We start from the raw sequence: 14,337 nt of genomic DNA, 5'->3' as shown, positions 1-14,337 counted from the left end.
TAGCTACATTAGATCTTAAAAAACAAACAAAAAATAACCATCAATGTTATGCAATATATCAGTAGAATAAAATGATTCAACATTATTGTTTTACATGCGATGTATTAGTATTCTGCTAGCTTTAAATAAGCGACTAGTTTTACGCTCAATAGCAGTCATGCCTTCGTCGTTTCACTACAATAGTAGGGGTCAAACTATTTTATTTAGTAAATTACGATAAAATATGTCGTCAAAACTGATTGTTGAATAGATATATTAAATTAAACAACCAATTTTTAACTTTTAAAGAGTAAGTTACTATTCTTTATATAATTGTCATGTTTTAGGAAGTTTTTTTCACCTCTGCTTTACCCCTTCAGTTTGGTATCGCCTAGCAAGAGGATAACAAACATGGCAGCCGCCATCAGAACAAAATTTCCCGTGTTGAGGAGGTTTTCGCAAGTGATATTCGCTAGCTTTAGTTCGGTCAGCAGTAAGAAATGTTTGCACGGTTTTCTTAGTCCATTTACCTGCCCTTCTTGTCAACAAAATCGTCTGTTCCGGACGAGCAATGGTACGTTGTTATATGTGGGGCGCTAGCCGGTTTGGTTTCAGTCCGTAATTTTTTGCGTAACGTACTATGATATGTTTGTATAAACGTGAACAAAACCCTCAGAAGAGCGTCTCCTTACAAAATTTTAACAGTTTCTAAAGCGAGTTATCATCTAGTGTATAGTATGTAGCTTTTAGGAGCGTTCATCCTTGGTTCAGAACTTGACAGGCCATTCCTATTCAATTATGTGGATGGCATCCTTGGGATCCCCACAACTTATGCGACCGTGCGGATAAAAAAAAAAAAAAAGCTGCCCTCAAAAGCCCTCTCACATAGACCCGAACGCATGTGTGGTTACAGGAATTCTAGGTATAATGTCATTTACTTTAAGTAAAGTTCTGGAAGAAAACAAAACCCATCTTGACATTATTATTCATCTGGTGATCATCATTTGCAGCCATTAGATACCCGAAGTGTGAGTATTGAGGCTGATATGTGCTCAAGACGCCTCCTTGAGCACGAGACTCCCATTTTACGTCCCTTCCGAAAGACAATTTTGTGGAATTCTTGGTCCAGCTACAGCATCTGGTCCTCGTTGGGTTTTCAGGAAGGTTGAACATATTACTAAACACAGATATTTTATGTGCAATGATGCAACAATGAGTAATTTCATGTTCAGGATCCTGAAAGTTAAAATATAACATTACATACTTTTTAAATAAAATGTATCATGATGCATAAAATGCATAGATTTCAAAAGAGAAAAGACTGGGCAATGTCCTACTCATCTGTATTTCATGATATGAAATAACTTTTGTGTCATTTGTCCATAGGTCCCCTAAGACATGGAGATTATGAGTATCAAGACCCAAAGTCGGAGGATGAGATGTAAGTTTAATTACAAATCTCAGATACAGTGTATTGTAAAATAGTCACTTTATATAAGTTAGTAGCTTTTCCTGAAATAGCAAAAACTAACATTTCATGTTGTAATATATTTCTTGCCAAGGCCAAAAAAAAATTTGTAAAGTTTATTAATCAATGGCAAGTTTTGTGTATGTCTGATGATGATATGAAGTGCTTATCAATCTCAGTACCAGATTGAAAATGTGTAAATCTCTAATGTAGCTTCTCGTCTACCACAGAGTCAACATTACCTATGTTCAAAAAGATGGAGAAAGAATCCCGATTCGGGGCAAGGTCGGAGACAATGTGATGTACCTTGCACACAGATATGATATCCCCATAGAAGGTAAGTGAGAGCCAGAGAAAGTTGCATTGCAAGACAGTTGCATATCTCATGAGTTTGTGTATTTTGTTCAAATGTTCCCTTCCTGTTCAATGTACTTCTACAGTATAAACATTGACTTGATATGCCGGTTAATTGTAATAGTCAGTGTAACACAAACTCTGCTGTCAGTGTCCAGGGCCATACTAGTAACTGGCCCCTCCCGTAGGGGCATACAACGTTGGGTGGGCACTATAAGCGCAATGAGTTAGATATTTATTGTGGTAACGCTGAAGAAGAGTGATGAATGTTACTAATGAAAGGTCACTTGTATTGTAATTCTGTTCAAAAGAAAAACCCATAGTCTGAAATGTTATCCCTCCTGGTATGTTGACTTTGCAGCTCCTGTGTTCACATGTGGTTTCTTCTTTTTTGTTGTTGCCCACTTCAATTTTCTTCTAGATATCTTATAACAAATTATATAAAGAATTGAATTTGAGGCCTCATTTGTAGATTTGTACTTAGAACTGTGTGACTTTTATTTGTCTATGTACTGTGTATGTCATGCGTACTGTTGTCTAGTCGTTGTAAGAATTTACTCTGAGTCACATTGTAAAGATCAACGGCATTCAGAGGTGCTTCTGCTAAGAATTAATCTTTGTAAGGTTGATTTTTAATGAATAAAGAACAAAGAACCTTATAACAACTGCCTTATTCCTTGACCCCCATGTTTTCATACAGGAGCTTGTGAAGCGTCGCTGGCCTGCTGCACGTGTCATGTTTACGTACATGACGACTACTCAGACAGGATTCAGGAGGCAACAGAAGAGTCAGTACACATCCATCACTCTCACTGAGAGTTTTCTTTTACACATCAGGGCTCGAAATAGTGGGTGTATGTGCACCCAGGTGCACCCAAAATTGGAGCTGTGTACCCAAATATTTTCTTGGGTTTATGTATGTTGAGATATCAAAGTATACTAGTATACATCATATTCTTGATATCTAAGTGTTAGAAAGATAATAAAAAATTCTGTCATGGTACTTGTTTAAGAATTTGATGGCATGTAACTAAGTTTTGTTATTAGGGTTTTCTGACAGTCTATTTAGATTTAAGTGGTGCACCCAACAATTTTTGGTGCACCCAATTTTTTAAGCTGGGCGCACCAGTGCACCTAATCCCAAAAATGAATTTGGAGCCCTGCACAACCAGTTTCTCACCTGCTTACGTTTCAATGCCTATCAGATAGCTTACTAGTAATTAGAGCTTCTGACTGAACTTCTGAAGCTTTGGTCCTCTTTGATTCTAATTATATTGCATACTTGTCATGTTAATTTTATTCATGCACAGTAGAAGCCAGTTAATTGCACCACATATTACCGCACACTTCTGTTTGTTGCACTGAATTCCAAAATCCCAAACTGGTGCAGTCCATTTGTGTTTATTCTCATTATTGCACCACTTTGTCATTTGCACGAAATACGCTGTCAAATTGAGTGTGCAATTAAATGGCTTCTACTCTATTAGGTTTTTGCAAAAAGTGAACCTGTTTTGCTCTTTTTTAAATAGATATGACATTTGATCCTGTCTTTGTCCTCCCCAGGGAAGAAGACATGTTAGACATGGCGCCATTCTTAAAAGAAAGTTCCCGCCTCAGCTGTCAGATCACGCTCAGTAAGGATCTGGACGGGATAGAAGTCACCCTACCTCAGGCCACCAGGAACTTCTATGTGGATGGACATGTACCTGAACCTCATTAACATCTTTAGTAACCTATGGAACTGTTCTCTTAGCTACTCCCCTGTGGTGTAGCCAAAAAATAAGTCCAACCCGAGTTAGGAAGTCAACCCACTAAATGATGGCCTTTTGTCCCAATTATTATTTGCATATTGCACGTCAACATGCTATCACTTTGACAGAGTCGTATAAGGTCGGGTTAGCACATATATAAGGATTGTATCCCGTCTTTTGTTACCAAATGTTCCGTTGAAAAAGATGCTGTTTGTAATGTATTTGTGATGCAAATACTTAAGTTTCAAAGTTGACCAATCATCCAACAAAAACCATGATGAATTCTATTGTAAATACAATTGAACTCTTCGACATACCTGATATTGCAGGTATAATACATTGCAATTGATGTACCACTGGTGTCCAGTTGTTTTTGATAGTAGATTATTGATAAATACAAACAATTCAACAGCCAGGCGGATCGCCTAAAGTGTCGGGTACGCACATTCTGAGAATTGTAACCCCGTTCAGCTCACCTCGAAAACAGACACATAGTCTACCATACCTTACATACCTAGCTAGTCCCTTGACCTCCAGGTCATTGGAGGGACAAGGTAGCCTGTTAGTGTTACTGCATGGTATTTGTTACATTCAAGAGTATACCATGCTACTTTATATCTACACATGAACATATCACATTTAAACCATTCACCTGGAAAGGAGACCTGGTGCATCTCCGTCTTGTAATCAGCCAGCTGAAGGGTATGTCAACCCGTATGGGGTGGTATTACCCTATCGTGTACACACATTGACCAGTGATGATCATCATGTGCAGATGATGTTTGGCCAAATATGTTGATGATCACAGTTGAATTACACAGAATCAGTTGTATGTTTAGTTTGAAAATCAACCCTTAAACATGTATGAAGCATGTCAACTCACAAACGGCAGAATGGTTGCTGCCTTAGAGGTTGCTGTCTTGAACATCCTATAGAGCTTGCAGACTTGTGTAAAGTATTTTCTGTTGAGTAACTGGCTTTTCATACATGTACATGTGTTACCAAAGTGATCACATAGTTGAATGTATATTGTTTTGTACCTCCAGTGCAAATACAATTATAAGTATTATTTTTTCTTTGTCATATTGTATATCTTGTCTTGGTGCCTGTATGTGGACTGCTTTCTGTATGATAGCTGTGTGAATGTTTCTTCAGTTTCAATGTGCCAAACACTATAGACTGGACAACATTTTCCTCTTGTGAGCTTCAGACTGTCTTTTAAGATCATGTCTTTTGAGTTATTGCCGCCAATTGGGAACATTGTACTTTGTCTAGTAACTCAAGAGAACCCGCTTAAATTTCACAATGGGGGCCTATGAAAAGAGCGGTCTACAATCCCATCCCCATAGAGATAGCCACATTGTTACCAGGTTAAAGCACTTACAAATCTGTGCAAAAATCTTGACAAAAGTGCCATAGACTTAGAGTTTGATGTTCCAATTAGATTTTGAAACAAAGACAACTGACATATCAAAAGCAGAAAACTTATGCTACGAAAATTAGATAGAAACAATAAAAACACCAGACTGTGTTTATATGTGTTGCAGTCTTGTTTGTGAAGTCCAACATTAATAACAAAGCCATTAATATCATTAAAGATTGTATAAAACAATTTGGCTCCAGCTAGACCAATATGGTCTATCTATATAATGGTTGTTCATTAATCTTTGGAATTATAGCCACATGATTCTACCACTCAACCTGAGTTAATAAAAAGTATGTACAAGCTTAGTAATTAGAGTCCCTGAATTAACCTTAATGTCGTTATAATTTCCAAACACCCAAACTTTACTTCATCAACTGCGACAACTAAAGATTTTACAAAAGAGCTTAGCTTACATGTATCATGTCGTGCAAAAGGTAAACTTCACTCTAAAACAGGTAAGACATATTAAGTGTCTTGCAAAATTAGAGGATTGAATATTTTGAGGGCCCTTTAGTAGTCAACATTATGTGATAACTCAGTGTTCAACTTTAATGTGTGTATTACAAAAATTATAATTCGTCATCCGATTTTGCATTCTCTCAATATACTGTATACAGAGACAAAGAAACCAATTTCAGAATACCATGCTGTTATCACAGCAATTCTATAACTAAAAGAAGTCAACAGCAGAAATATACATGCCTAAACTCTGCAACCACTTGTACTTATCCTGTACAATTTGCATGTGTGTTAGCCAACATTGCTTCTATATGCCTACTATGGTATCATACTGGAGTTTTGTGGTCTCCTACTGCAGTTTCACACAGACTCTAGGTGCTGCTCATCCAGGTTGTGTGTCCAGGCCACGAGGTCATCGACCTCTTTTTCCCAGGGTTCCTCACTCTCCTTGGGGGGAGCAAATTCCTTGGTGTCACTCGGGGTGGGGGTGGAGGGTTCTGGAAGGAAAGAGATCACTTGTGAGACATAAACTAGAACGATAACATTAAAATTTTGCAAGCAAATGCCTGGTATTTACCTTCCCATGGTATACAAACTATTGCTCTGGTTATTCTTAGACAAAAACATGTATATACAATGGTGACCAGCACCACCAGCTCTGTCCTGCCACTTGCTACATTATGTAATCCAACACCACAGGATGTCTGCTATTTTGCCAGTAACCATGGTGACAGCCAGCCAGTCCAGGTCATTAACCTTACTAGCTTGGACAAGAAGAAACTGACCTGAAACAATGTTAACTTCTGGTACCAGTAAACATAATAAACACTCTATAAAAACATGATTATAAGATCCTACCTGTTATTCTTTTGGACATGTAAACTTTCCTCATCTGGTTGATCTTCATGAGTTTCTGTTCGCGTTGGTCGTCCGTCTTTCCATGATCTACAAATTTCCCGTACATCAGGGCATTGTGTCTGGGGAGAGAGCACAAACATAAAAAAATGAAAATCTGAAAATAAAACACAAGAATTCCTGCTTTACGATCCTATCTGAGATGACATGCCAAATCATCTATCAAGGTGACTACAGATGTCAACTTGGAGACCAGACTGTAATGTTTGATCCAATTGCACCAGGGCTTCAAACACAGTAACTCTTGGTTCTGGGGCACCCGAACCATTATGTCACCACGATGACACCCCAAAAGCAAAAAGGAGAAGAGGTCGTCCATACCTTATGCTAAAAGAACTTGATTAAATCAGAGACTGGACAAAGCGACAGGAACCTAACTATAATGATGGATAATACATGTAACTTAAGATCACACTAGAAGAGGAACTTAGTTTGTTAATGCTACAACTCAATAGAGTACTACATGTATGTCTATGTATGTATGTAACTATGTATGTATGTATGTATGTATGTATGTAATACTTAATGTATGTACTTAGTACTTACTCCTCCAGTTGTCTCTTCATCTGGTCCTGCAGTTGCTCCACAGTCAGTCCGTAGTGGGAGGATTGTCGTATAGGGTCGTCACGGATAGACTCTAACACTGAGGAACAACAAGAAACAAATATCTCACATCACAATGTCATGAAATTACATTGAACATTGAACATAGCCCTAGCCATCTGTACACAAGGGAGCAGAACACAGTATTTACCTGTGAACTCCAGAGTCAATGACGTAGGGCTAAAAATGTAGTGCGACCAAAATCTGGAAGCATCTGTAAACATTGTAACGTGAAAGACAGCGGGGCATGAACTTTGCTTTATGGTAGACAGTGTATTGATGAGTCAACTTTCAGAAGGTGTTTGCCCATTCGGTGTATCAATGTATGTGACTGCCTTGGTGAGTCGGCTGCAGTTCCACATGGCCTCGCATGGCCCCTATTTTAAAGACTGCATCAAAATGTAAAAATTTGCTTTTCAGTGTCTGCCCAAAAAATCTGAACTTGACGAAGTTAATAACATGAATTTGAAGTGACAGATTTCACAACAAAAATTAAGAACACAGAATTTCAATCAACAAATGGCTTTAAAAAAATCATAAGATGGAGACAGAAATACAACACATGCAAAACAGGCTTTATCGCATATCCTTTCTTTCATTCATTCATCCATTTACCAAATCTCATGCTCATTCTTTCAAAGTCAAACATCTAACCCATACTCACAAGGGTTTTTCATGGCGGGAGTGGCTTTAGACGTAGCTATGCCGCTCCATGTGGTGTGGTACTCATCAAACGACACCTTCCTCGTCTTGATTCCCGCGGTCTTGGCAGCCGGCGCTACAAAAGGCTGGAAATCTCGTCTGATTTTCCTTTCTTCTTCTTCGTGAGGACTTAGGCCAGCTAAACAACAGTAGATACAATATTGTAGTGACTTTGTCTCTGGACCATTAAGAGTTTAGGAGTTTGAATCCCAGCTGTGTCACTCACCCGACATGCACCAGGGTTGGACAAGTTTTATAAAATTCACTCGTCCTATCGGGCAAGTACATATAGAAAATCTACTTGCCCGAACCAACTTTTCACTTGCCCGAAATTTAAATGACATTAAAAGCTCTATGACTTTGCATTTCTAGCAATGGAATTCTTTTATTATTGGCTCTATGTTTCTGTGTTGACCAATGCTTGATGCCATGACTGTAAAAAGTATAATTATCAAAATCTCACCCATGGAAAAATCTTACTTGCCCAATCGGGCAAGTGGGGTAGGTCATGCACTTGCCCGATCAGCACTTTCACTTGCCGTGAACAAGGGCTAATGGACTTGTCAAACCTGATGCACGCTACTGGAAAGGGTTAGGTACTAGCTTGAGACGTTAAGTTGAGGTCCATTGTTAGTTGTGCTTGTTGGAAGGAGTTAGCAGAAGTTCCCTGCCCAAAACAATGAACCTGTAAATACTAGTACCGTATACATAGTACATAGCATCTGTCTTCTCTGCCTAACAAGTAAAAGATAAATCTCTTTGGCGTGCTAAAACTGAATTGAGATGACAGGATAACAAAGAATTGAGGCTAATTAATTTCAGATTTTGGTTCATTCACCGACAATAGACAGTGCGACACTGTCTGAAAAGTTTGACCGTTTTCAAAATCAATCATAGACATAGCATGGATTGCGACAATTTCAATTCTTATCTTTCCTTATTAATTACCATGGACTCGTTTACTGGCGTCCACACAGCTCCGTACCATCTCTAGATATCTGTCAGGGTTGGTCACAAGCATCCTTGCAGCATCGTCATTTACTGCATCTTCTACCACTGGGTTAGACAGGAGGGTCTGAAATCATGGGATAAACGACAATCATTATTGTTATACCCTGCATGATCAAAAATAGTATTAGAGACTGCAAGAATAAGATTCTGCATAGCTCCAAACCTCAAAATAACAATATTCGATCCCATATGTTGAAGAGGCAATCAGAGATGGCAGGCTTCACTCCCTTACCCATGATGCTTTGTGTCTATTCTAAAAGTAGCGAGCAGCACAAGGAATCTGATGTATATTCTCCACTTACACACTTCCCATAATTAAGTGCGAGAGGGTTCCGGATATGGCTGCTCCGAACTCCGGAACTGACTCCAAGGGCACAGAAAATTGGTTCTAAACCAATTCCGAACACAGAAAACATCAAGGAGATGATAGTTTGGTGTGGAACCGATCACAGGACAATGGTTTAATCACTTTCCGACAGGAAAAAAACAAAGGCTGCAGACGAAACGCCAAGGTGTGGCCCTTGAGGTCATCGGAAGAAACCAACTAACAGCCACAGTGGTGCACGTGTTAGGTAGTTACTTCTGACTACAAAACTTGTAAGATTCTCGGCCCAAATGATAACTGTACTATATTCGCCAGACAACTTATTAGTTTATATGCTTTTCCGCCCTCGTACTGAAGGTTTTAGGTGGTTCCACCCTGGTTTCGCACCCTGAGCAACTGTGGTAGCATCCAAGTAACATCCATATCCGGAACCCTCTCGCACTTAATTATGGGAAGTGTGTAAGTGGAGAATGGCAATGCCGCATTGTGTTTACTGAAAATGTGAGCACACACACAAACACAGAAATACAAACACACAGTCACATACATACACAGAAAAATAAACACACATACACACATACATTCACACACATACAAACACGCACTTAACTCCAAATAAAAGCAAACTGTTACCTACCTGTATAGACAGCAGGACATGTACCAGACTGTAGGACTCCTTCCATTCCTGGATGTTGTCCAAGTAGTCTATACAGGGTCTGCCTGTGATAGAATGTACTACAGACACACAGAAACAACCATCATTAGCAATGCAGAATCTGTCATAAGTATAATGCAATACTGCATCTTTTTAACAGTTCAAAAAGAGAACAAAATACCTGGTTTCTATTACATTGAACTTACAGTGAGTTACTGTGTCACATGTTTACAAGTTCACATGACCAAGCAATGCGCCATTCTCCCTGCTACAGGATGGAGATTTGTGCAATTCTTTTTGATAGGCAACACAGGCGTCGATAACCCTAACACTGTACAGCAAATTTTGAAATGATCATGGTTTTGTCAACTAAGACTACATTGTTAATTCATGATCATTTGAATGTGCATTTCTGTTGCATCACTTAACCACTGTACAATAGAATTATTCCAACAACTTAAAATACAACAAAAACCTCCTTTTACTGCAAAATTAAGTCCCTGGGGGGAGATAACTCTATATATGTAACATGATTTTCTTGAAATATCATAAAATGCCTCTATATGTGTATTAAAACTCACCATTAGGATGGAATGGAATGGTGTGAAAGGCCACCTCTGGAGGTTCCTCGTTATAAAACTCGTTAAACTTCAGCTGAACTTGAAATATTCCACCTGGGGAAAACACGGAAAGAAAACTAGTTACTTAAGGTATACCAAACAAGACATGAAGTAATGCTGTTGTCAATTTTGTAAGAAATACTCCTGTAATGGTAGAAATAAAGAAGACTTGGGTATAACTTGCCTTCCCATATTGTATCCTTGAGACCCATAATTGTTGCTGACCAATCAAAAATGTTCTCATCTCCAACTGGACCTGCATCAATTCCCTGCGAAACAACAAGCAGTGTTGAACAATCATTAACAAAAACAGTTATGCCAAAATCTGTATCTGTATTAGCCTGGATACCAGACCCCAACCTTAAAAATATCTATTGTGTTGGGCTACATCTGTATATACTTGGTGGTAACAATTCCCATTCTTAATCTATGACAGTTCTTATAAAGAAAGAAAAATGTAACGCTGGTACTTGAAAGCATGGCTATTTCTTTATGTTTTCTGAGCTAGTACTGTAAATGCATTTAAGTTCGCGGGGATTTAATTTCGCGGTAGCGGGAAAATGGACTTTGGACCATGGGATGTAATAACTACGTGTAGCTCACAGCAAATTGTGAATAGATTACATATGTACAGGTCAAATGTATTATTCTCTCTCTCTCTATATATATATATATGACATTTTTCAAGGCCCAATCTAACCAATTACAAAAGTCCAAATATGATAAACATTCTAAGATTATGGCAGTGTGATGTAGCCATTCTTTTTGAAGTATTACAAAAATTTTCCATGATCACTTGCTTCAAGTTCCAAGTAGAAAATGTATGTACAAGTATCATGTAAATTTTCACAAAATTACGAATACTATAAATCAATCTTATATATTACCTTTTATTACAAAATGGAAAAAAAAGATAATATATCGAACAAGATAACTATGGTTATTCTGTTCATTATATATACAATTAACTGATACGGTACTCAGACATAAATGAATAAAGAGAACCTACCTACTTTAATATCATCTTCTCTTGGACAGAAGTAGCATGGACACAGTTTACATCGGTATGCCTAAACACCACAAACGAGTGCAAACGAGCAGGCAGACCCAGTTTACATGTCAATTTGGTATTTTTCCGGGGGGTACTTTTATTCCAGGGGGTACTTTTATTAGATTTTGAAGATTTGTCCGGGGGGGTACTTTTATTCCAGGGGGTACTTCTATTTGAGAGGTGAGAGTACTGTTTTATAGTTCTTTTATGGATCCAACTTATGGTTACATTCTATACCTACCCATGGAGGATCATCATGCAGTTTGTAGAACTCTCTCTCTAACAGAAGATAGGCCCTGGAGTGCATACTGAAGTTTCTGCAACCTTCCGCCCTGAAAATCACAAACACATGATAAGACAAGGTGATGCATATGTATTATACTTTATTGTTCTTTTTTGTTTAGATATAAAATGTAATATACTGTGTAACAGGGTTGTAGCCAGCCAGAAATTATTTTTCCGTCCCGTGGATTTTCAATGACTTTGGCGCAGCATTCCTTGAGGGGTCCGGGGGCATGCTCCCAAGGAAAATTTTGAAATCTAGACCCTCTGCAACACTATTTCCTGCATTTTGAGGGTTAAATTTTGGGGAACGGGTTTTCTGCGCGTTAAAAATCTGCGCGCGCGTTAAAAATCTGCGCGTTAAAAAATTAAGTTGTGCATTGAGAAATTCTTAGGCAGAAAAATGTGACCCCATTATATGATTTTACATCTGTTACCTAAATTTTTGGTTTGAAAAGCCCCTAATTTTAAGGTCCCTTGGGAATAGGCTAATTTGCATATCCAGAAGATTTCAAAATCTCTTGAATTAGACGCAAATACATGGAAAAATTACTAGTGTGAGGCTTTATATCATAAGATATAACTGCTTGAGGCTTTTTTCCATTCTACAAGCTTCATTTCATCCTTTCTCAAGCAGATTGTTTCACATGCGAATATCAACCTTTGTTGCGCGTTAGAATTTAATGTTTAAAAATCACTTTAAAACTCCTGTAAAGGGATATTTGTACTCTAGAATGCAACAATATGATACTTAATTTCATTTTGTGTTATCTTCTTCAAGCTTTTAAGTTTAAAACTGCAAAAAGTTTTCAGATCCCCAGGGAATCTGCTAATTTGCATATTTTAACGCGCAGGATTTTAACGCGCAAGTTTTAACGCGCAAATTTTAACGCGCACAAAACCCCAACCCAAATTTTGCCCACAGAGGATGGAATGGGCAAATTTGTTTCCGTCCCCAGCTGCAAAATTCCGTCAAAGGATAGAAGGACGGGCGCTGGCTACACCCTAGGTATACAAGCTGCAAAAAAATGGTATGGAATCAAACACAGAATCTTAAGATTCAAACCACAAGACCATCCATTGATTTAGGTCCTGGTCCCCTGGATTCTAATTTCTGTGGTTGTTTGAGCAAGGGAGTACCAAGCTTGATCTGTTTTGACAAAATTATGTTGACTTGAGAGAGAGAGATGATCTAGATTTTCCGTACATTTTAAAGAGGTTACTAGTCTTTTCGTCCCCTAGACCATTCGTCCCCGTCCTCGGCATGGACGTTTTGTCCTCGGATGATGCTTGTCTATGCAACAAGTTATTGTCAAGTCACAAAATTTCTATAAGAGTTTTATCAAACTTCTATCAAAAAAAGTACATTTTTGATTTGTTTTAGTCTTCCACTTTCGATAACCGGCACAAAGCAGACGAGTAAAAATTTTTCATGCCGCCGGGTCCGCCATCTTGCAAAGCGCTCGTGCGCACCTTTTACCGAATTTGTCTGAGTAAATAAGCAAACTTATAGGAAACTTTAACAACATAATTGACTGTATGCACATTTTGATAAACTTTAAGATATTCATGTTGGTGAATTCACCAATGATCTGGACCGACTGGAATTATATTGTAGTTAGAGCGTGACGCCGTCCAACGAAGGACTGAGCAATTCCCCTGGACGCTTTGCCCCAACTGAGGGGCCTTGTCCAGTACTCAATCAAGATCAAGATCAAGAAGACCATTTTCCGATATAAGCGCTCGGAAAATGCTTTCAAAGTATTAGATTTAATCAACTACGGAATAGGATGTGATAAAATGTCTAATAAGTTGCCTTTTGGGGGTTAAACACTGTAACATGACGAGGACGAAAGGACCATGATGAGGACGAAACATCCAAAACGGGGACGAAAGGACTAGGGGACGAAAGATCTAGGGGACGAAAAGACCTGATACCTTTAAAAATACCATTTAATTAAAGACGTCTATAAGAATAAATTCAGCAATAACATATATTTTTTTGCAGAATTATGCACATTTTTCTAGTAGTCCACATTTTTTCTCCCCGACCAGAAAAACGTGGAAATTATGCCACAAAAGATACGTATAACGTTACCACAACGCTTTACATCTGCTTGGAGATCCTAGCCTGCAAAGTATGTGGTAGAAAATGCATGATCGTCTTTACTTGCACACCTTAGACACCTCAGTATTATCCCTTACCTTTTCTAGTATTATGAAACGTCAAAATCCCTGGTCCAGATGCCTGAAAATTGCGCAAATTCGCCCAAAACTGCTCAAGTTTGACGAAAAAGTTTGCCGCTGTCATGACAGCGACGCCATGTTGTTTGCTACAACAGAGCATGCGCGAGCGCTGCATCATGGGAAATTTCTCTAGCAGACGACAATGGACATTTTTTGTAGTGACCGATTTGTTTGTTTGTTTGCTTCTTCACTTGTTTTCTGCCAGTTTTTCTGAAGTGAAGAAAATATTTTAGGGAAAATTTAAAGAAGAAACTGCAATCAACAAGTTCAATTGATTCAGCGATTACATCAAAGATACAATTTAAAGAGAGAAAAAGTAACTCGACAATAATATAATACTAACGTTAACGTTAGTATTGTAGATTTAAGACAAAAATAAAAGTGTCTGACTACTAGTAGTATACATGACCTAAAATTCAACAGCTTTTTGCCTTAATCTTTTAAGTTCCAGTAAAAAATCAAGGAAATCATTTTGTTGCAATTTTTAGT

At 38.2% G+C, this 14,337-nt stretch overlaps 2 protein-coding genes across 2 annotated transcripts; one reads left to right on the top strand and one right to left on the bottom strand.

The window, feature by feature from the left end:
- Positions 1–340: 340 nt before the first annotated feature.
- On the top strand, positions 341–4,580 carry LOC118432494 (adrenodoxin-like protein 1, mitochondrial). Its single transcript, XM_035844079.1, has 5 exons — positions 341–553; positions 1,366–1,420; positions 1,678–1,784; positions 2,502–2,589; positions 3,365–4,580. The coding sequence occupies exons 1-5, from the start codon at positions 391–393 to the stop codon at positions 3,519–3,521; spliced, it is 570 nt and encodes a 189-aa protein (XP_035699972.1). The 5' UTR covers positions 341–390; the 3' UTR covers positions 3,522–4,580.
- Positions 4,581–5,090: 510 nt separating this feature from the next.
- Positions 5,091–13,975, bottom strand: LOC118432385 (ubiquitin-conjugating enzyme E2 U-like). The gene is made up of 10 exons (XM_035843938.1): positions 13,807–13,975; positions 11,561–11,650; positions 10,453–10,537; positions 10,230–10,322; positions 9,631–9,728; positions 8,606–8,732; positions 7,620–7,796; positions 6,899–6,995; positions 6,296–6,414; positions 5,091–5,934 (listed from the first exon to the last, which is right to left on the bottom strand). The coding sequence occupies exons 2-10, from the start codon at positions 11,624–11,626 to the stop codon at positions 5,798–5,800; spliced, it is 999 nt and encodes a 332-aa protein (XP_035699831.1). The 5' UTR covers positions 11,627–11,650; positions 13,807–13,975; the 3' UTR covers positions 5,091–5,797.
- Positions 13,976–14,337: the final 362 nt, after the last annotated feature.

This window comes from Branchiostoma floridae, chromosome 15, assembly GCF_000003815.2.
Source record: "Branchiostoma floridae strain S238N-H82 chromosome 15, Bfl_VNyyK, whole genome shotgun sequence".
Lineage (NCBI taxonomy): Eukaryota > Metazoa > Chordata > Leptocardii > Amphioxiformes > Branchiostomatidae > Branchiostoma > Branchiostoma floridae.
Note: the sequence above shows the minus strand (reverse complement) of the source record. Positions and strands in the feature narration are given on the sequence as shown.